Source organism: Gymnoscopelus braueri (assembly GCF_963280865.1).
Source record: "Gymnoscopelus braueri genome assembly, chromosome: 14".
In the NCBI taxonomy this organism is placed as follows: Eukaryota; Metazoa; Chordata; class Actinopteri; order Myctophiformes; family Myctophidae; genus Gymnoscopelus; species Gymnoscopelus braueri.
The window spans coordinates 2505873-2529832 of record NC_137619.1 but is presented as its reverse complement, the minus strand read 5'-3'; the positions used below and the strand labels follow the sequence as shown (position 1 = coordinate 2529832).

The following is a 23960-nucleotide window of genomic DNA, read 5'->3' as shown; positions in this document are numbered from 1 at the left end:
GTCAGTATCATGGTCAGTATCATGGTCAGTATCATGGTCAGTATCATGTCAGCATCATGGTCAGCATCATGGTCAGTATCATGTCAGTATCATGTCAGTATCATGGTCAGCATCATGGTCAGCATCATGGTCAGCATCATGTCAGTATCATGTCAGTATCATGGTCAGTATCATGGTCAGTATCATGTCAGTATCATGGTCAGTATCATGGTCAGTATCATGGTCAGTATCATGTCAGTATCATGTCAGTATCATGGTCAGTATCATGGTCAGTATCATGTCAGTATCATGGTCAGTATCATGTCAGTATCATGGTCAGTATCTGGTCAGTATCATGTCAGTATTATGGTCAGTATCATGTCAGTATCATGTCAGTATCATGTCAGTATCATGTCAGTATTATGGTTCACTTGTTGTTTTGTGGGTTGTGTGTGTGTTGATGACCGGCAGCGGTTCGAGTAGGAGACACAAAAGGCGGCTTTCCATATGCATGGCCTCACCCTACCCCACACCACACCGTCCACTTGTGCCTCGGTTTCCACTACAATGAAGTGGGTAGAGTGGTGTGTAAGTGGTACTAAACTGGTGCCTAAAAAGTACCCAGACCTGGGTAGGTCTGAGCTAGGCCAAGCGGGGCCAAACACTTCATAATGACTGATCACTCACCGACTTTTTATTTAGAACAGGATATAGTTGTAAAACATTATAATACTTTATATATTATTATAATCACAGTTAAAATCTATTCTAGTGTGTTATAATTATCATAGTTGTAAAACATTATAATAATTTATAGTGTATTATAATCACAGTTATAATCTATTATAGTGTATTATGATTATCATAGTTGTAAAACATTATATTACTTTATAGTGTATTATGATCACAGTTGTAATCTATTATAGTGTGTTATAATTATCATATGTAAAACATTATACTACTTTATAGTGTATTATGATCACAGTTGTAATCTATTATAGTGTGTTCTAAATATCATAGTTGTAATAAATTATAATAATTTATATTGTATTATAATCAGTTATAATGCATTATAGTGTATTATAATTAGCATAGTTGTAATACATTATAATTTATATTGTATTATAATCACAGTTATAAGGATCCATTTGGTTCATCCTCACGAGCACAGGTGATTTGCATTTGTATACAGGACAGTTGGCCACTCATTTACATTACATTGTTAGACAAAAAGCAATGACCTCCATCTATGTTTACATTACAAATGAGTGTCAATGACCGCAGTCTGCTAATCATACCTGTGGATTTGAGAGGGGGTACTTTTGTGTAATGGAAAAGGTAGATATTTTGATGCGGTGTGGTGTGGTGTGGTGTGGTGTAGTGTGGTGTGGTGCTTAAGCTGCAATAGAAAGGGGGCTATAGAGTCTCCTTTGTGTCTCCTACTGGAACCGCTGCCGGTCATCAAATTATTGTCTTAGGAATGAGACAAAAACTAAAAACTATCCATGAATTCAAGTTCAAGTTTTTTTTTGTGAACTAACCCTTTAATTTAATTGAAGTGAAAACATCTTTTCGTATGGGGGTCCATGGCCTAATGAACGTCAAGATTTGGGGGGCCATGGCATGAAGAAGTTTGAAATACCCTGTGTTAGTGTGTGTTCAATGCAAACTTGTGTGTGTGTGTGTGTGTGTGTGTGTGTGTGTGTGTGTGTGTGTGTGTGTGTGTGTGTGTGTGTGTGTGTGTGTGTGTGTGTGTGTGTGTGTGTGTGTGTGTGTGTGTGTGTGTGTGTGTGTGTGTGTGTGTGTGTGTAGGGTGATCTACCTGCAGGTCAGCATGAACGAAGGCCTATCTTACATCACCAGCTCTGTTCACATCACCACCACTGAATGTGTGAGTATAAAATACACACACACACACACACACACACACACACACACACACACACACACACATTGTTCATTCATTGTATGATGTGTGTACACACAATGCATCATCACTGCATGGCATGAATCCTCACACTATACTAACCGTAGCACATGTAGTTCAACCAGACTCTCTCTCTACTACATACAGTCATTCTTAGTTACGCGGCGCTGTCGCGTGCCGAAAATAGCCGATCTACAAGCTCACAACGCGTTTGCAGAGCACCGCCTTGAGAGCTTATAGATTGGCTATTTCCGGAGGGCACGACAGCAGCGCTAGCCTGGTAAACCCTCCCTCCGGAAATCTCATTTCTATTTGATTCCTGGAGTGAGTCTGGCCTGATCCGCCTTTCTGCAATATTGGCTGTGTACGCCAAACGGACGAGCCTATCAGCGTCGTCGCTCATTGTTCTGTGATTGACAGCTTACGTTGGCCAATCAGGTGGCGAATTCGAGTGAGCCCAAAACACGAACGGCAGCCATCTTTTTCTTGTCCGCTATATTCTCCGCTATTTTTTTACTTCAAAAAGCTCTCTAACTTCTATTTTGAGGCACGGAATTTACTTATAAGATATCGTTTGGATAGAATTTAGTTGTTTAACTTCATATATGTGGTCAATTAATCATGACAAAGCCTATTTAAAAATAAAAATTTAGAGAACCGGTAGGGGCGGGCAGTGACACCCATGTATCCGAATAAGGCAACCCATTTTGGGCATGGCTGTCTCAAAAGTCCCGTTGCGTCACATTAAGACTGGTGAACTGCTGATTGGCTGAAGGGGAAAAATTATCATTGGCTGAAGGGGTTGTCAGTCAACGGTATTACTCCCGCCCAACTCCAGCACAGCCAATATTGCAGAAAGGCGGATCAGGCCAGACTCACTCCTGAAATCAAATGGAAATGAGATTTCCGGAGGGAGGGTTTACCAGGCTACAGCAGCGCAATAACCATGTATAAATCAGACATAGAGTACAGAAGTCCAGACGTCACTGGTTCATCCCCTGGGTCGTAAAGTCATGTCTCTATGGAGAATAACATTGGGTCATCTTAAAATCGTCTCATATAAGAATTGTGGTCCAAAAATAAACAAACTGTCTCTGCGATATTGTCAGGGAGGAGGCTCTGTATCGTTTATGATAGTCAGTCACTTATATTTGAAACAGTCTGTTTCTGGCGAAAATTACAGCTATTACTGGGAAAACGTCTTAATACTCCATCACAAGCATTTTAACCACTTTATCCATTTATATGTTAGCTACTCAAAAATAGCAGATCTACAAGCTCACATCGCGTCATTTCGTGCCGTGCCACGAGCTTGTACATCTGCTATTTTAACACATAATGTGTCGTCTGATCTGACCAGTGTTCTTTCAAACTCCTCTTTACTTCCCTCTCTTGTTTGTGTTTGGTTCTTGTAGCCGTCTCTTCTTGTCCGCTATGTCCTCTCTAAGGGTCTCCTCTGTTCTGTCTGTCCTCAGAGGAGACTGTGAGTACGTTCTCTTTTCTCTGACACTGTTTTCCTCTCGCTCACACACACACACACACACACACACACACACACACACACACACACACACACACACACACACACACACACAGAGAACGCCTTTGTCTTTTATCTGCAAAGTTTTTACCCCCCCACTCCCCTCTCTGCTGTGTTTTTGTTTAATCTTTATCCCTATGTGTGTGTGTGTGTGTGTGTGTGTGTGTGTGTGTGTGTGTGTGTGTGTGTGTGTGTGTGTAGTTCGATGGCACCATTGTGCTGATCTCCCTGCTGGTACTGTTCTTGGTGTTGGCCATGGTCCTCATGTGGTGGTTCTGGCCTCTGTGCTGCACTGTGGTGAGTGTTCAGTGTTTACACTGTAATGGTGCTACTTGTGAACGACTCCTCTGTCAGTTTGTGATAAATTAGTGTTTATCGAGGGGGGGGGGGGGGGGGGTGGGAGTGGGGGGGTAGAGCACCCCACAGAGTTCAGAGAACATCTGGAGGTGGGCTAGAAGTCATATATTTGAAGGGGTGGGGGCGGGGGGGGGGGGGGGGTGTTTGTGATTCTTATTACTTGTTTTTTTTTTTGGTTTATTGAAGTGCACATTAACACATCATTAGACTTCCTTTCATTATCTAAAACTGGAGTTAAGTGAGTAACTTTAATTATACTTTAATAAGTACTTTAAAGTAATTTTTTTTAAATGCAGGGTTCGATTTGTCAAAGAAAGCAGGGGGCGATATTAACCACTTAAAGCCTTATATACTTCATTGTACGACAAATAGTCTACAAGCTCACAGCGCGGCACGACGAGGGCCGACACGTTGTGAGCTTGCAGATCGGCTATTTTTGCTATATTATTTTAAGTTGCTTAATTATTTTAAATACTTTGACATTTTAAGACAAATTCAGAAAATGCTGTTTTTAAAGGGATATTTCACTTTCAAATATGAAAGTGAAATATCCCTTTAACATAATGTTTTTGTAAAATTGTAAAATTGTGCTTTCTTTTTTCTTTTCCCCTAATATCCAGGTGATCAGAGAACCTCCGCCGCCCCCTCCACCAGAACCAGTAAGTCTCTCACTACACAGACCTCATAGATGATTTTAGATTAGAATTAGTGTCATAATAATGCATGAGATGAGATGGTTGGTGTAAAACCCTGGTTGTCTCTGCGTCTCTCAGGAGTCTGATGATGAAGACGGGATGCCCAAGAAGAAGTGGCCCACAGTGGATGCATCCTACTACGGAGGAAGAGGAGTGGGCGGCATCAAGCGCATGGAGGTATGCACGCCAGAGTCCTCAACGGGCATGAAAATGGGCCCAAGGCTCGGCCCGGCCAGAACAATTATCATACCTTTAATCCAGAAATGTGTCGTAATGTGCTTAATGTCCTCAAAGTCACACATCCAACAAGCTTTGAACTGAGTAGATTGGACCTTCTGTTCCAGAGATAATGGACAAACGGCCACTTTCGCAGATTTTTGATTGAGTTTTGGCCATTGTCGCCCGTTTTTCTTTAATAACACGGGCTAAGGAAGGACGGACGACAACAAACTAGATACCTGAGTAAAGTTCACTTTGAGCTGCATCCAACACATACACTGCCATTTCCGTTGGCATTACCGTTAGGCCGCCAGGGGCAGTTGAAAATTATTCTTTGGGGGGTAATAGATTACTATTTTTTATTTTATTTATTTTTCTTCACGGAACCCGAGGCTCGGCCCGGCCCGAGCAGTTAGCATAGATTTTTGGCCCGGCCTTTTTGCACGCACACATGCACATGCATCACGTCGACACGCATGATTGCATGCCTGTGCATGCCCCGACTTACTGAATAGAACATTTCTCATTGACAACGAAAGGAGAGGAGTTTGGGAGGGAGAACGTGTTGGTGGATGCGACGCACAGCGCTCACAACACAAAATAAACCCTGAATGAGGCTCATATAAAGGCTCATTTTAATGCAAGTATTTCTACATGATTCAATGGATTTTTGAGGGATATAATGTTTGAAATATGTAGATCATAACATTTTTTATTACTTATTTGCTGCTGGATCACGTAACTTGGATTTATTCATGCTTATGCTGCTATGTAATGGAGTTACTTTTTATATTCGTGAGCATGTTATTGGTGGCATTTATTATTTTCTGCAGGATCACATAACTTGGTTTTAATTCATCCTCTACTACTGCATGCCATGGCTTGGGCTGGAGTGTTGGGCCCGCGCAGGACTCGAACACACACACACACACACAATTCAATTCAATTCAAAGGGCTTTATTGGCATGAGAAAACATACGTTTACATTGCCAAAGCAGAAAGCACAATACAACAATACAGAAATACAATCAAAACAAAAAATATGTACATTTGAAAGTCAGAATCTTCGATAGGTCAATTTCTATGTACCAAGATCACTGGGTGCAGGTATAGTGCCGGAATATACACAATGATTAGTCTTTAGGGTGGTTGTGTTCCGTTTGATATCCTTCTCCTATCACAGCAACTCACAAATCTTGCTGCTGTGTTTGCACATTGTTGTACTTCGCCCAGCAGATATGGGAGTTGTCATTGGTCATGTTTTTAAAATCTCCGTGTGTGGTTGTAATCTGTGGGAAGTATGTGTCTCTGATGTCTTGGTACAATGGACAGACGGTTAGGAAGTGTAGCTCGGTTTCCACTTCATTTTGTGTGCAGTGGGTGCATAGTCTGTCTTCTCTCGGGATACAGGTCTGCCTGTGACGACCTTTCTCGATCGCAAGACTGTGCTCACTGAGTCTGTACCTAGTTAAGATTTTTCTTTGTTTTGGGTCAGTCACGGTGCTCAGTAGTCAGGGGATATTAAAAAAATCTTGGAATAAATTCCTTACCAAAAAAAATCTTCACCAATGTGTTTGTAAAGGTGTCTAGTAACACATCTCACAAAGGCTGAAATGCAGTTTCCCTAGGAGAATTTGTGACAGCTGCTGAAAGTTGGGGTACCCACCATTTCCCTGCATTTACATGCAGGGGAAAAAAAATCTAATTTTAATTCTGTTTTAAGTAGCATGTGAGGGGTCAAACTAGGGTGTTTTTATGATTCTGAATCCATTGCAAGCATTTGTTTTGCACCAAAACCACTCCTTGGGCTAAAAATTGCCATAGCCATCCTTTTCCAGGTATACTTTTTATGTAAAAAGCCCATTGAGATTGGGCTGTTTTTAGCCCAAGGAGTGGTTTTGGTGCAAAACAAATGCTTGCAATGGATTCAGAATCATAAAAACACCCTAGTTTGACCCCTCACATGCTACTTAAAACAGAATTAAAATTTGATTTCTTTTTTCCCCTGCATGGAAATGCAGGGAAATGGTGGGTACCCCAACTTTCAGCAGCTGTCAAAAATTCTCCTAGGGAAACTGCATTTCAGTCTTTGTGAGATGTGTTACTAGACACCTTTACAAACACATTGGTGAAGATTTTTTTTGGTAAGGAATTTATTCCAAGATTGGAAATCTTTCTGCTAATATCCCCTGACTATCAGGTATTCTGCCACTGCGTATTCTCTGTTTAGGGCCAGATAGCATTCTAGTTTACTCTGCTTTTGTGTTGCTTCTTTCCACACACACACACACACTCACACTCACATACACACACACACACACTACAGCTCACAGAATAGCGTACATGTAGAATATGTTTCATACTTTTCTGTTGTGTTGTTGTTGTTTAGGTGCGATGGGGGGAGAAGGGTTCCACTGAAGAGGGCGCTAAGCTGGACAAGCCCAAAAATGCCATCATCAAGATGCCAGAGCAGGAGTTTGAGCCTTACGAGCCCAAACCGCGGAAACGCCCCCGCAGTGCGCCACAGCAGAGGAAGTGGTACACTCCCATCCAGGTGAGGGGAAAGGAAAGGGAGTATTTACTGGGGGAGGGGGGGGGACATCACTTTTACTGCTTCACCCAGCAGATGGCTTCTGATGGCTAGAGCTGTCACGATGATGACATTTTACTTGACGATTAATTGCGATTGATGATTTAATTGTGTTTCTGTCGTTGAACATTACAACTTCATGAATAATAATTACATTTCCGATTGGCTTTTAGGCTTCTTAAACAAAAGTTGCACTGTTACACAAATAACATACACATTGAATTACTTATAGATACTTATATAAATAAAATAAAAAATTAATAGTGGAAATAACCTACAATCTACAAGTACAAAACGTGTCGCGGCGCGTTTTGAACTTGTAGATTTGCTATTTCCAATTTTCTTTGGATTTTTTTTGAAAATATATGAATATTTTTAACATGGCAATTATGACGATTATGCCAAAATATTGTTTTATTATGTAATAATTGTGACAGGTTGACAATAGCCGCTCTACAAGCTCACAGCAGACACGCCACGTCACGATGTAGATCGGCTATAGGCAAATGACACTGTTGTACAACAAAGTATAGATTGGGCTTTAGTTTGTAATTATGAAACGATGGCATCTTTATGTTTATATAATGCTTCTCAAAGATGTTTGAGCCCCGGTGGTGAGTTTTGTCTTGTCTCTCCTCAGGGGAAGCTGGACGCGCTGTGGGCTCTGTTCCAGAGAGGATACGACCAGGTGTCCCTGATGAGACCTCAGCCTGGAGACCAGGTGAGACATGGCAACCTGCACAGCCTCTCTGTTCATTATTCCAACGCATTCCTGCTTCAAAACACAACAACGGGTACTCTGACCAAGCCCCCGACACTCAGACATATTGGTCGGATCGGTGGTGCGACGTAGATGTGAGGGCCACGTAGCGGCCCGAACCTCTGGTTATTATTACATCTCCTCACAAACTTTGGTACGCTACTGGTCCTACATTCTTCCACCTAGAACCCCCATTCAAACTTTAAAATGTTCAGCTTACTGTGGAGTGTGGACACGTGAGCTTGTGCATGAATTTTTTTTATGTTTTGTAGTTTTAGAAATATTTCCCTTTAAAAGTTCAGAAAAGTATAATGGAAGTCAATGGAAGATTTTGGTGCCTCACAAATGCACGTTCACCTAGAAACTCCATTCACACTTTTTATAATTCAGCTTACTGTGGACACACATGCTTGAACCTTTTACTTTGAAATGTTTTGTAGTTTTTGAGATATTTAACCTTTAAAACTTACACCTGAAAACTTTGGCACCTCGCTGTTCCTTCATACTTAAACCTAGTTTTGAACTTGATTCACGATTTAAAAATTCCACCTTTGTGTTAACATGCATGCTTGAGATTTTTACTTAACAATAAATAATTTGTAGTTTTTGAAATATTTAACTAAGCGCCCAATGCATTGTCCAAAAAAAAGTTAGAAAAAGTTAGTAGACTGCTGGGAGCCAGATTGCTCATTATGCTGAGTTGCCGGTTCCAGGATACGATCCCATGATCTTGTGGTTTTAAGTCAAGAGCTGAGCTACCCAGACACAGGAAACATTGTACATTGACATTGCATGAACGTGATGGGTCATTACCCCAAAATAATTAAAGGCATTTGGCTCATGCACTTACAAAAAAACAAGTTATTTAAAACATCACTGTACTGTCATGTACAATGTCATCAAAGCAGACAGAATTATTAAGGAAAAAATAAATCAAAAGTGTTTTTTGAGTTGTTCTTTTGTATTTTAGCCTGTAAGTACTCCAGCATTGAACTATAGGAGAACTGGGACTTGAACATGGAATCCCTGTGGTGAGAGTCTGAGTTATTTTATATGTTAGCCTTCAGTTAGTAAAGTTAAAATACTCCAGCATTCAAAAAGCTGCATTGTGTAACTTCCCTGTCCTACCTCGGATTTGTCTTTTTATGCTTTTGAGTTGTTCTTTTGTAGTTTAGCCGGCAAAACTTTAAAGCACTCTACCGTTTGGTTTAACTATGATGGCCTGGGACTTGAACATGGAAATTCTCTACTGGGTATTAGACCACTACACCATTACTCATTGGTCATTAACAGGTGTGTTAGTACTTCTGAAGTGTTTATATGTCAACATTAGAAACTACAGTAGGTCTGGGACTTAAACATGTAAAATCAGTGGAGAAAGTTTGAGCCTTAGTCCACGACTACACCATCACATCTGTGATGTGTTGAAATGTTCTCCTAGTGTGTTCTTTTGTATGATAGCCTCAAAACTTGGTTGAGAGACAGGTCAGTTAGTTGACTTGACTGACATTATTCTCTTTTGAGGCTGTTTGCTCAAATCTCTGTATCTCTGCAAGACATCACTATATAAGCCATATTTCCAAAACCGGTGGGTCACACTGAATAACCAATTCAATTTGTAGTTATGATTCCCTGCTTTCATGTGACATGAAAAAACTGAAATGCAAAAAGCCTAGCCCTGTTTCGTGCTGAGTCACATATAGGGTTGAATTAAGAAGCAGTCATTACAACTACATGTTACATGTTGAAAATAAACAGGCATGAATACAAAATCAAAAAAAAGTTAACACAGAGTCTTCTGACATTTGACATCATCAATGTAAAAGCTTTTTTAAGTGCAAATCAGTTTACCAAAGCGCTGGACTGTCTGTATCCGCATGGATAAGGAAGCATTTGTTCTTTCTGTCTTTATCTCACATGAAAGCAGCAGGTGGCAGTGAATAACATGGACAGCTCTGTGAGCACAGAACACACACACACACACACACACACACACACACACACACACACACACACACACACACACACACACACACACACACACACACACACACACACACACACACACACACACACACACACACACTGAGTCAATGAGCCACTGAAACTAGTCCTTCTGACAAAGCAGTCATTGTTAAAACACAAGGACTACTGTACCCTTCCCTGAGAATGAGACGTCCAGGATAATGTCCGGAGGGGGTTTTCTGGCTCTCTGTCAAACTCCAAATAGTTACAGATACTCACTCACTATGTCTATGATAGATGTAACATGACCAAAGTATGACCAACGCTGACATCAGCGCTTTCACCATCAAACAGCTTGACACTCACTGTGTGTGTGTGTGTGTGTGTGTGTGTGTGTGTGTGTGTGTGTGTGTGTGTGTGTGTGTGTGTGTGTGTGTGTGTGTGTGTGTGTGTGTGTGTGTGTGTGTGTGTGTGTGTGTGTGTGTGTGTGTGTGTGTGTGTGTGTGTGTGTGTGCGCGTCTCAGTGGTGGAAAGTAACTAAGTACTGTACTTAAGTATAATGTTGAGGTATTTGTACTTTACTTGAGTATTTCCAATACTTTTACTTCTACTATATCTCAGAGGCAAATATTGTACTTTTACTCCACTACAATTATTTGAAAACTTTAGTTACTTCGAAGATTTTGATTATTATTACAAAACATACGTTAACCACTATAGACCTATATATATATTTTGGCCATTTGAAAATAGCCAATCTACAAGCTGAAATGTGAGCTTGTAGATCTGCTATTTTCAAAATATATTTATACATTTGAAAACTTGAAATGGGACATTCTGCATAATGAGTACTTTTACGTTTGGTAGTTTAAGTATATTTTGATGCCAATACTTTTGTACTTTTACTCAAGTACATTTTGAGTAGGCCTAGTTTCCGGACTTTTACTTTCAACGGAGTATTTCTATATTGCAGTATTGACACTTTTACTCAAGTGTGTGTGTGTGTGTGTGTGTGTGTGTGTGTGTGTGTGTGTGTGTGTGTGTGTGTGTGTGTGTGTGTGTGTGTGTGTGTGTGTGTGTGTGTGTGTGTGTGTGTGTGTGTGTGTGTGTGTGTGTGTGTGTGTGTGTGTGTGTGTGTGTGTGTGTGTGTGTGTGAGAGAGAGATGGGGAAAGGGACAGAGAGAGAAGCTGGCACTGTTATCTATAACCTTGACCTCGTGCGCGGCATCTCATAAAAACATAACGCATGTTTACATCATCACATCGGTCGCCATGGCGATACATCTGCTCGGACGTAAATGGATTCATTCTGTCTTTTCTTGGCCGAGACATTATCTGTCAGATTCATTATGTTCCATTATTACCACTGTATTATAGAAATGTGGATTTGTTTCATGGACATGTGCGTACATTCCGGTACTGTGTCCTTTGTTCAAAGGATTTTATATCGTTGCTGTCAGGCAGAAACCTCTTATCTCCATATTTGTCTCCGCCAGGCCGAAAGGCATGGCGAGAGAGTATGTTTTGCCCCATGTCCGTGCATCTGTGTGTCCGTCCGTCCTTCTGTCTGCGAGCAGCTAATCTCCGCCACCGTTGGCCCGGTCGCTGTGAAACTGTGCACACACACTCCCTGGATGCCACAGCAGAACCTCTGCCCCACGTTTTTCAGATCAGCTCGTCATAGTGCCACCATGAGGCCAACTTTTGCAAAACATTTTTTTTTATATTACTTCTACAGATTTTGTTAAAAAAACACACAAATCGGTACACAGTATCTCTATAGTCATGTGATCAACACGGATCTGTCCGATTTTCCAAATGCCATTCTGATTGCCTAAGATTCTTCCAAAGTTTGCAGTCTTGGTTAATTTTGAACAAAATGTGTCAAATCATGAACGCAGCATTTTTGGACATATGAGGTTTCCACCCGACAGAGAGAGATATCAATGTGTCATTTATCTTCGTTCCATCTTAAGCCGGATTTATTCTTAGTAGTGCTGCAGCGTCGAGCATCGAAAATAGCAGATCTACAAGCTGTGTCGAGCATCGAAAGTAGCAGCTCTACAAGATTGTAGATCTGCTATTTTCAGTGAGCGACACTGGTATAACTCAGGCCTGACGTCGCTCGGAGGAGCAGGTCGATTTATCTCCGTCAAGGAGGGGACAGAACTTTTTTTCCCCCCCGTAGTCTTTGTCAGGCTCTGTCTCGTGTCTCGGGGGACGGCGGTTCACGGAGCCACGCAACAATGACCTCAACAACCTCGTTCACGCGCCATTAACCGAGGAAAATAAAAACTCCCCTTCTCATGGAAGGAAATGAAGGGAACGCAAATGGACTTTTGTTACGGTGGGGGAGACGGTTGCACGGCATCGTTCCCCTAATGGCCTTATCAGACATGAAAAGAACACAATGATTTCTCATTGTGCAACCGATCTGCACACACAGGGAACAATGCCAGGCCGGGGATTCGGATATTCAAATGAGGAATTCATTCACAATAGTCGTGTCAAAAAAAGCGAGGAATGCTAAAAGATATATAACTATATATGTGGCGCTGATCAGTCCAGTGGACGGACAGACAGACAGACAGACAGACAGACAGACAGACACTGAGACAGACAGACAGACAGACAGACAGACAGACAGACAGACAGACAGACAGACAGACACTGAGACAGACAGACAGACACTGAGACAGACAGACAGACAGACAGACAGACAGACAGACACTGAGACAGACAGACAGACAGACAGACACTGAGACAGACAGACAGACAGACATAGAGAGAGACAGACAGACAGACAGACAGACAGACAGACAGACAGACAGACAGACACTGAGACAGACAGACAGACAGACAGACATAGAGAGAGACAGACAGACAGACAGACAGACAGACAGACAGACAGACAGACAGACAGACAGACAGACAGACAGACAGACAGACAGACAGGCATAGAGAGAGAGAGACAGACAGGCATAGAGAGACAGACAGACAGACAGACAGACAGACAGACAGACAGACAGACAGACAGACAGACAGACAGACAGACACTGAGACAGACAGACAGACAGACAGACACTGAGACAGACAGACACTGAGACAGACAGACAGACAGAGACAGACACTGAGACAGACAGACACTGAGACAGACACTGAGACAGACAGACACTGAGACAGACAGACAGACAGACAGACAGACAGACATAGAGACAGACATAGAGACAGACAGACAGACAGACAGACAGACAGACAGACAGACAGACATAGAGAGAGACACTGAGACAGACAGACACTGAGACAGACAGACAGACAGAGACAGACACTGAGACAGACAGACACTGAGACAGACACTGAGACAGACAGACACTGAGACAGACAGACAGACAGACAGACAGACAGACAGACAGACATAGAGACAGACATAGAGACAGACAGACAGACAGACAGACAGACAGACAGACAGACAGACAGACATAGAGAGAGACAGACAGACAGACAGACAGACAGACAGACAGACAGACAGGCAGACAGACAGGCAGACAGACAGACAGACAGACAGACATAGAGACATAGAGACAGACAGACAGACAGACAGACAGACAGACAGACAGACAGACCCTCCTATAGAGGTCTAGCCTCCTACAGAGTCATGCCGTAAAGGACGCGGCCCAGAGAGCAATAACATATTATGGCCGGATGAAGAATTGCAACTAGATCACAGAAAGTGCCATTAATTTTTATGTTATGCTCTGAATGATGCATTACAGATGAGTCCCTTACATTACATTACAGATGAGTCCCTTACATTACATTACAGATGAGTCCCGCTCAGGGACAGCAGATGTAAACTAGCTTATGCTGTTCTGGTGCAATAATATATTTACTGTGCGTTGTCACTGTCTCATAAACAAACAAAGGCATAAAATGCAAGAACAAATAAATAACAAGCCCTACATGTATATGCTTCATTGTACATCAAATAGTGAAAATAGATGCGCGTTGCATCGCGACACATTGTGAGCTTGTAGATCTGCTATTATTGCTATAAAAAAATAACTGAACTAAACTGTTAAGAAAATATTTGGAAAATCTGTGCAAAATAGTGTCAGGGTTTAACCACTTCAACCCCATGGTTGACCGGAATCCCTCAGGGCTCGATACTAATGTCTTTTCTGTTATTGTGGGGAAAGCTTTGGCTGAAAATAGCAGATGATCGGCTATTTTCAGCCAAAGCTTTCCCCACAGTAAGGACGCTGGGGTTTAAGTGGTTAATGTGGTTAAGGAGCCGTTCAGGAACATCCTCTCTCTGTTCCTCCCCCTGCATTTATCACGCTGTCAAAACCCTTAGTATTCATTTAACTATGAGAGTCACTCAGTCACATTTAAATGGACGGAATGAACACTCAGGATTTTGTGGTTTTACAACTCCACCCAATCTGCAAATGGCCGTCAGCAGAGCTGACACTATCTGCCACACTCAACGTGTGTGTGTGTGTGTGTGTGTGTGTGTGTGTGTGTGTGTGTGTGTGTGTGGCTGTAGTGTGTGTCAATGTGTCAGCCCTCCAGAGCGAGCATCACATAAACAGATGGGGAGTTGAAAGGCCACGAGCCACGTTGTGACAGAAGACATTCCCTCCTATTGTCCCCAGAGCTGATGGCTGGCCCTGTCACACATACAGCACAACACCATCACCACCCTCCTTAGCGCTCGCTCTCTCTCTCTCTCTCTCTCTCTCTCTTTCTCTCTCTCTCTCTCTGTCTGTCTGTCTGTCTGTCTGTCTGTCTGTCTGTCTGTCTGTCTGTCTGTCTGTCTGTCTGTCTGTCTGTCTGTCTGTCTGTCTGTCTGTCTGTCTGTCTCTCTCTCTCTCTCTCTCTCTCTCTCTCTCTCTCTCTCTCTCTCTCTCTCTCTCTCTCTCTCTCTCTCTCTCTCTCTCTCTCTCTCTCAATTTTCAATGTAATTAAAGGGATCTTTATTGGCATGAGAAAACATCAGCGGTGGAAAAAGTACTCACATCTTTTACTTAAGTATAAGTATCAATACTGCAATGTAGAAATACTCTGTTACAAGTAAAAGTCCAGAATCAAAAATGTACTTGAGTAAAAGTACAAAAGTATTGGTATCAAAATGTACCAAAAGTAGAAAGTACTCAGTCTGCAGACTCTCTCGTTTCCCATGTTTTCAAATGAATGAAATATTTAGAAAATAGACGATCTATAAGCTCACAATGCGTCGCATCGCTTGTAGATCTGCTATTTTCAAATGGCTGAAATGTATACAGGGATGAAGTGGTTAATGTATGTTTTGTAATGATAATCAAAATCTACAAAGTAACTAGTAACTAAAGTTTTCAAATATTTGTAGAGGAGTAAAAGTACAATATCTGCCTCTGAGATGTAGTGGAGTAGAAGTAAAAGTACTGAAAATTTGAAATACTCAAGTAAAGTAAAAGAATACCTCAAACATACATTTTACATTGCCAAAGCAAGTGTCAAAAACATAAATTAAAAAAACAACACAAACTGGTGAAAGTATGTGCATTTGGAGGGGATACAGCTCTCTCTCTCTCTCTCTCTCTCTCTCTCTCTCTCTCTCTCTCTCTCTCTCTCTCTCTCTCTCTCTCTGTGTTATTCATGGTCTTGTGGCTTCATTCAGGCTGTGTGTGTGTGTGTGTGTGTGTGTGTGTGTGTGTGTGTGTGTGTGTGTGTGTGTGTGTGTGTGTGTGTGTGTGTGTGTGTGTGTGTGTGTGTGTGTGTGTGTGTGTGTGTGTGTGTGTGTGTGTGTGTGTGTGTGTGTGTGTGGTGGAGGCCTCTGCTTACAGTCATCCTCATATTCATGAGTCTGTGTTGTCATTGTGTCCATATGTTCCCTCTGGTGTTCTACTGCCGTGTCTCTGCTGCTCACAAACTGGGCCTTTTCACCGCGGCCCACCGACACAGCTGGACCCACCCCCAACCAAGCAATCAATTACACACACACACACACACACACACACACACACACACACACACACACACAATGGGCCCTCAGTCACAAAACCTGAGGGCCCCTCTTATGGCCCCTGTGTGACTTTAGGGCCTCTGGGTTTAATAAGGTGTTAAATCAGACCACCAAGGGTCTACCCTCCATTCTACACACTGACTGAGCGCAGCGGCTACTACTTTGTGTACGTTTTCAATGTGTGTGTGTGTGTGTGTGTGTGTGTGTGTGTGTGTGTGTGTGGGGGGGGGGTCTAGAGGGAACAGAGAGGGTGCAGAGAGAAGAACACTATCAATGAGGACAATAAGGGAAGAGGAACCATTTTCCCTGACTTGTAAATTATGTTAAAAGCTGCGAGGCCCCTGTTAACCATTGTGTGTGTGTGTGTGTGTGTGTGTGTGTGTGTGTGTGTGTGTGTGTGTGTGTGTGTGTGTGTGTGTGTGTGTGTGTGTGTGTGTGTGTGTGCGCGCTCTTAAACTAGCCTTTACATCCCAGCCACATAAACCACGTTCTGTTCTGCATCAACAGAGACACAGAATGGATGATGGTCCGTTAGGAGAACACTAACATGTGTATCGTTGCTGTCGGGGCAGAAAACTCTCATCTCCATTTTCTAACCTTTTGTGTTTTTTCGTTAATTAACGCCCTGTTTGATCTGTTTGATCTGTTTGATCACACTACAGAGTCACTACAGAGTCACTACAGAGTCACACAAAGTCTCTCCTGAAGAAGTAGATTTGCTGCTTTTGAATTTGAATCCTGAAAAGTAACAGTTTTGGACATAATGAGGTTTACCAACTGACAGACGACATGTGATTGTGTGTGTGTGTGTGTGTGTGTGTGTGTGTGTGTGTGCGTGTGCGTGTGCGTGTGCGATAACGTTGAAGTTTGTCTTTGATAGCAGCATCATTAAAACATCTAAATCTATATTGGTGAGACAGGTGGTAGGCCTACAGAGAAACAAGGGTTAGTTAGTTATTAACATTATATCACCATGATTCTTTTTAACTTTTATGGGACATGACAAAACACAGACAGGACTGAAAAAAAAGAACAGGAAAAGGAAATCAAACTCAAATAAAGTAGATTAATAAATAACACAATGGGGAGAAGTTTCCATCAGAGTATCTGAGCATTTCTTTAGGATCAGTCTGGTTCAAAGGGAGGGTGTTTATGAATGTGATTAGCGGTTGCCATGTATCATAACGATTGTCAATTGAGCCTCTTAGAGCAGCGCTACTCAACACGCGGCCCGCGGGCCGCATGCGGCCCCAACGCAGCGTCTCTGCATGGTCAAGCAAAAAAAAGAATCCGTTCAAATATATGGGTTGCTTCCTCTTTTTTCAAAAACAAACAGACATACACAGGGGCGTCAATTGGGTATGGCAAGGTAGAATAGTAACCTGATGCAGGTGTAAGACCATTGTGTTTGTATTGTGTTATAACTGTTATAAACTATGCATTATACCATCGTTTTCTATGCATTTCGGCGGTTTGACCCCCCAAAAAAAATCTGCCGCACGCCCAGGATAGGTGTCCCTTATTTCAATCTCCGGGAGTTGGCAAACCTAACCTTGCCATACCTTAGCTTTTGATGTAACTGACACCACTGGACATACACACAAAATAAACAGGTACAGTGAAAATAATATGATGTCAAAATTAACATTTTCTTATAACAATAACAATGTGTGGAGTTTTACAAAATCGGAAAATCCAAAATATGGCCGACATTTTTAGCTTGCGGCCCCTTGGACTTTTGGTATTTTGCTGAGTGGCCCCTGAGCCATCTTAAGTTGAGTCTTAGAGAGTACTTTTCAGATGACAGACATGACATTAAGTCCCTGAGCCATGCAGGAGGTGGTGGATGGTGGGCTTGGGCTGTATTGGCATGAGAAAACATACATTGGGCGGCTTTGATAGCAGCATCAGGATGCTGGTGGTGCAGGTGTTGGACCTGAACACAGAAACGTCTCTATGTTGGTGACACACAGGCCTCTGTCATCAGAGCTATGGCACGTTGTCACACCATGCATTTTGGCTGGTGCTTCTAAAGAAGCTCGCTCTCACACGTGCACACGTGTGTACACACACACACACACACACACACACACACACACACACACACACACACACACACACACACACACACACACACACACACACAGATACATAAATGGTGCATTTATATAGCGCTTTTATCCAAAGTGCTACACATAGATTGTGCATTACATTCACCCATTCACACACCGATGGCGGAGGAAACCATGCAAGGCACCAACCTGCTCATCAGGAGAAATGAGGCTTAGGGGTTCAGCGTCTTGCTCAAGGACACGTCGTCCACACTAACTCTGGGGGAGCCCGGGATCAAACTGGGAACCTGGCGGTTCTCATCTGGCAGCTCTACTCTACCCCTGAGTAGTGCTGCACCATTCTTGCTCAAATGTGAATTAGGATTTTCCTCCATAAGAATTGAGATCACGATTCTCACAGGATTCTCTTTTAAATATAAGAATATATTGTTATATATATAATTATATATGTATATATATTTATGAATTTAACGTTACATTTATATTTATTTGTTGCTTTACATCGTTTAGGTATGATTGATATTGCAAGTTGGTATTATTCAGAAGCAAAAATAAATAAAAAATAAAAAATATTTTTTAAATTTAGAAATGAGATGCATAGGTGTCTGAATGGAGATCTTCTTACACTCAAATTAGTGCCGAACTACAAACTCACAAAGCGGCGCGCTGTGAGGTATTGCTAGCTTGTAGATCTGCTATTTTTGTTGTACAACGGAGCATAATATGTATGGCCTCTAACTGTGTGTGTGTGTGTGTGTGTGTGTGTGTGTGTGTGTGTGTGTGTGTGTGTGTGTGTGTGTGTGTGTGTGTGTGTGTGTGTGTGTGTGTGTGTGTGTGTGTGTGTGTGTGTGTGTTTCAGGGTCGCTGCATACAGTTCCAGCGGGTGAAAGCGGAGGGGTCGACGGCGGCCCGGCCCCGCCCTCTCTCCCACAGCTCCCCCCCTCCCCCTCCCCCTCCCCTCCACCCCTCCCCCCCTCCTCCTCCAGAACATCAGCCACTGGTGCAGCCCCCCCCCCCCCTCCTCCTCCTCGGTCCCCCGCTCCAAACCACCTTCCAGGGGCCCCCGCACCACGCCGCCCGCCCGGGCCCCCCCGCCCGTGGCCCGCCCCCTTCCCCCCGGCCCGCCCCCGACCCGCACGCCCCCGGGGGGACCCCCGGGACCCCCTCCGTCTCGACCCCCACCCAGACTCTGATGAGGGAGAGAATAAGAAGAGGAAGAGAGGGCGTCTGAAAGGGCCAAAATGTCAATTCTTCACAACTGCCCCCCCACCCCCCCCCCCCACATGTTACAAATCCCCTTCTTTCAACCCCCCCCCCCCCACCCCCCACAAAAAAAAACCCTCCTGAAACATGGTGAAAGAAGCTAGGTAGAAGGAGCTATTATTATTATTATGACTTGAAGCTCTGTGCTTTGTTGCTGGACAGCAAAAGAAAAACAATGAAAAAAAATATTATTTAAATGTAATAACATCTAAATCAGCTACTGAGTTTCATCCAGAAAAGAAAGACGGTGTATTTTGGGCGTATGGTGTCATTGCCAAACCCTGTCTGAGACACGTTGAGGGAGCGCTTGTTTTGGTTCACATGATAACCTACTCCGTCCACCGCAGCCTTGCCAACACAGACGGTGTAACACGTTTATGCGCAAGGCTCACACAGGCCTGTGATTTAAAAAGCAGTGGTGTAAAGTAACTAAGTACATGTACTCAAGTACTGTACTTAAGTACAATTTTGAGGTACTTTCACTTTACTGGAGTATTTCAAAATTTCAATACTTCTACTTCTACTCCACTACATCTCAGAGGCAAATACTGTACTTTTACTCCACTTCTAGTTACTTTGTAGATTTTGATAATTATTACAAAACATAGTTACATCACCCACGTCAGCCCTATACATTTCGGCCATTTGAAAATATCAGATCTACAAGCTCACAACGTGTCGCAATGCGACGCGTTGTGAGCTTGTAGATCTGCTATTTTCAAAATATTTTTATACATACAACTTGTGAAACGGGAAACACGCGGGTACTTTAAGTATATTTTGATGCCAATACTTTTGTACTTTTACTCAAGTTATTTTTTTATTACCAGAATTTTACTTGTAACAGAGTATTTCTACATTGCAGTATTGATACATGTACTTAAGTAAGAAATGTGAGTACTTTTTAAAAACCTTCCACATACGTTCAGTGCGTCGAGTAAACCAAAACGAGCGCTCCCCAAAACGTTCAGCATTGGCAATGACACTGACACACAGTCACACACACACCGCTGTTTTATAAAAGCCACATAAAAACATTATGACAGCCCAGCATGTACATGTACAGCATGCTACTAGAATAGAGTGTTGTTGGTGAAAGTCTTGTGGAAATATTGATGTCTGGACCTGCAAAGAAATGTCAGTGTAAAATAATGTGTAAGGAGAAAGTCACGTGTCAGCAGTGTGTTGGAGATGAAAGTTGCGGCTGTGATGTGTCATGTCTGAGTAATGCTGAGTCATGCCATGTTTTTTTTTATTTTTAAGTGCTTGACAATGGTAAATGAGAATGTGATGATTAAGACAAAACAAGGTTTTAGGAGAATGAATGATCCATTTGAATGTTTGGAGGGTTTCTGCAATGTGAGTTTTAGTATGTTTAAGAGGGTGTGCTGGATGCCACAGTATAGATCAAACTAACAGACATCTTCATTATTTGACCAAAGCAGCTATTTCCCTCTTGTTCAGTGTTTCACAGTAAAAGACCTCAGTGTTAAATGTTCATCATTTGTAACTCTTGAGAGTGTACAAATGTAACCAGTCCATTTGGTTACATTTGTACTCTCTCAGAGTTTAACACGGAGGATGTTACTGAACAGACATAAAATCATGCTCAACTGTCGTGTTAATAAATACAGTATCACAACTGCGGGGCAGTTTTTCATATTTAATTTATTTAAGACCGGCCCGGTTTGCATTCATTTTCTGTTCAGAGTCAAATCCCTTTTATTGATTTCTAGGTTCTATTCATAATCTTTCCGTAGCTCAGTGATTAGAGAGGGACATATAAGTGGGTGGATGTTAAGTTAACCACATAAACCCTAGCGTCCATATCCGGGGACGAAAATAGTCAATCTACCAGCTCAACACGCCGCTATGCGTCGCTGTTGTACAGGGAAATACTAGCATACCTATTATACTAGTATAGAGCCCTGGGGGACCCCAGATACCTAAAGTACAAAGGGGTTTAAGTGGTTTTGAAGGCTCATTCACTGCTTGCTACTTATTCGTGGGTTTCTTTTTTTTACTCTTTAAAGTGCGATATTTTAGAGATGTATTGTCGGGGGTTCGCCCCCTACAGGCCATTTACTGACTGAAATGATCATGTATTATTTCTATATTAACAAATCTATTGCGTCTCTGTTCTCATTAAAAATGATTTTATACTGTAAACTGTGTGGATTCATCTATAGTTGCACAAGAATACAGATGTGGTGGAGCAAAGAAAACAGTTCTCTGGTGGTCCTTCGGGGTGCTTGAAGTGTGATATAGGGCATAGCAGTGGCGGCCATTTTCTGGTTCCACTCCAAAATAGTCGATGCATTTTTCCCATTGACATTTCCAAAAATATTCAGCTCCGAACTCAACAAGATCTGCATCTGGCTCTCTGACAACAAACTTTCATTACACCTGGGTAAAACTGAATCCATCCTCTTTGGGTCCAGTCCTAACCTTAGCAAGGCAGAGAGTTTCACGATCAAAGTGGGTGATGATGTCATCAAAAGAAAGGATGAAATTACCTACCTGGGCTCCATCTTGGAGGCAAACCTCTCTGGTAACAAAAACGCCGAAAAAGTGATCAAAAATGTCAACCGAACAACACGCTATTTGTGGAGGATTGATCGCCTAGTCAGTAAGAATACTCTGAAGATTCTTGCAGGGGCCCTCATTCAAGGTCATTATGATTATGCATGCACTTCATGGTATCACAACACCTCCAAGGCCTTAAAAACAAGGCTCCAAACATCCCAAAACAAACTTGTAAGGCTACTTCTTGGCCTCAATCACAGAACCCATCTAACCCCTGCTCATTTTGCTAGGATTGGATGGCTTAGGGTTGAGGACAGAGTACAGCAACTTGCTATGGGCCTGGTCTTCAAGATACACCACAACATTGGGATCCCCCTGTATTTGTCAAAATACTTCCAAAATGTTAATGCAGTCCATGATCATAACACCAGAAGCAGCTCCACAAATCATGTTCAACCCAGATTTGGCTCAACTAAGGGTATGAACTCGTTCTCATGCTATTCATCAAAAATGTGGAATGCCCTACCAAAAGGAGTAAAGGAGTGTAAAACCCTACTCACTTTCAAAACTGCCCTAAAGATACACCTTCAGGACGCTGCAATTCGAAAATGGCCCCATGTCTAAGTCTTAATCTACCCCCCCCTACCCCCCTCCCCCTCCTTCATTTTCCTCTTTTGTATATATATATTTTTTTTCTCTCGTCATACCAGTAACCTGAAAGCTGATTGTATGACATTCTGTATAGTAGTGTGTATATCTGTCTGCCTCTTATATTTCATCATGATTTGTGTGCATGGGGTTCTCATCTTAAACAAGCTTAGTGCTTAATGAGAGTTTCCAGTTTAGTAGACCTTATATTGTGAATTTGTACTTCCATGTACTGTTATGTACTGTCATGTACTATTCTCATGTCTTTCTAAATAAACTACATCAATCAAAACAAACACTCTATAGCAATGAGTACTATCAGAATAGAGAGCTATTTAACACTTATTTTAACCAAAGCAAATCACTTACCCTAACTTTAAGCTTTATAATAAGCCTTATATTGTATTATTAATTGTAGTTATTATCTTACAAGTAAAAGTCCGGAATTAAAAATGTACTTGAGTAAAAGTACAAAAGTATTGGTATCAAAATGTACTTAAAGTACCCACATTTTTCTTTTTGAAAATAGCCTATGTATAAAATAGGGTTTTAAAATGTAATAATTTATATCTGCAAAGTAACTAGTAACTAAAGATTTCAAATAATTGTAGTGGAGTAAAAGTATAATATTTGCCTCTGAGATGTAGTGAAGTAGAAGTAAAAGTATAGTCAATTGGAAACACTCCAGTAAAGTAAAAAATACCTCAAAATTGTACTTAAGTACAGTACTTGAGTTCTTAGTTACTTACTTAGTAACAAAAAACAGTGACTTGTCATGGACAGAGTGGAAAACTGCTGTTTGGTGGCCCTCTAGTGGCCATCAGTAGACACTACATGTGTTTGGAGATTATTATGGATCTATAAATCAGTTGTTCTCAAACTTTTTCATGTCAAGGACCCCCAAATTAATGTATGCATTTGGCCACGGACCCCCATCTGAAAATATTTTGTGCCAGGGACCCCCAGAAGAGAAGATTTATGTTAAGAAATTCAACATTATTCAAACTTTTCCAAACGTTTTTTCAAACATTAAAAATATCAGATCTACAAGCTCACCGCACGTCATGAAGTGACGCGCTGTGAGCTTGTATATCTGATATTTTTGAAAAGCCAAAGTATAAAATGTGGAGCTTTGTGACTCCACACACAGGTGTAGATGGTTTATATTAGTGTTGATGACTGAGAGAAGTCTGGGGATCAATTCACTCTGCAGTGGAACATCCGGTCAGAAAACGGAAACGGAAATAGTGCGTCCATTTAAGATGAACCTGTTCAACACACCGGATCCAGTAGGCGGGGCTTTAGACCGGATGTGAATACGGGTTTAAAGTGGACGCAGGCGCACGACGCTCGTTTGAATTGTTTGGTTTGCACCGCGTGACGCCGCTCTGTAGAAGGTAAACTAATGTTTGATT

The 23960-nt window shown here is 42.0% G+C and overlaps 1 protein-coding gene across 1 annotated transcript in view; it reads left to right on the top strand.

Moving 5' to 3' along the window:
• antxr1d (ANTXR cell adhesion molecule 1d) overlaps positions 1-21540 on the top strand; it is a 63960-nt gene extending 42420 nt beyond the window's left edge. The window contains 8 exon segments of the mRNA XM_080449978.1: positions 1792-1870; positions 3648-3743; positions 4424-4462; positions 4577-4675; positions 7107-7271; positions 7948-8028; positions 18968-19063; positions 19065-21540. Coding sequence (XP_080306104.1) covers positions 1792-1870; positions 3648-3743; positions 4424-4462; positions 4577-4675; positions 7107-7271; positions 7948-8028; positions 18968-19063; positions 19065-19301 — 892 coding nt within the window. The 3' untranslated portion in view covers positions 19302-21540.
• The last annotated feature ends 2420 nt before the right edge of the window (positions 21541-23960 follow it).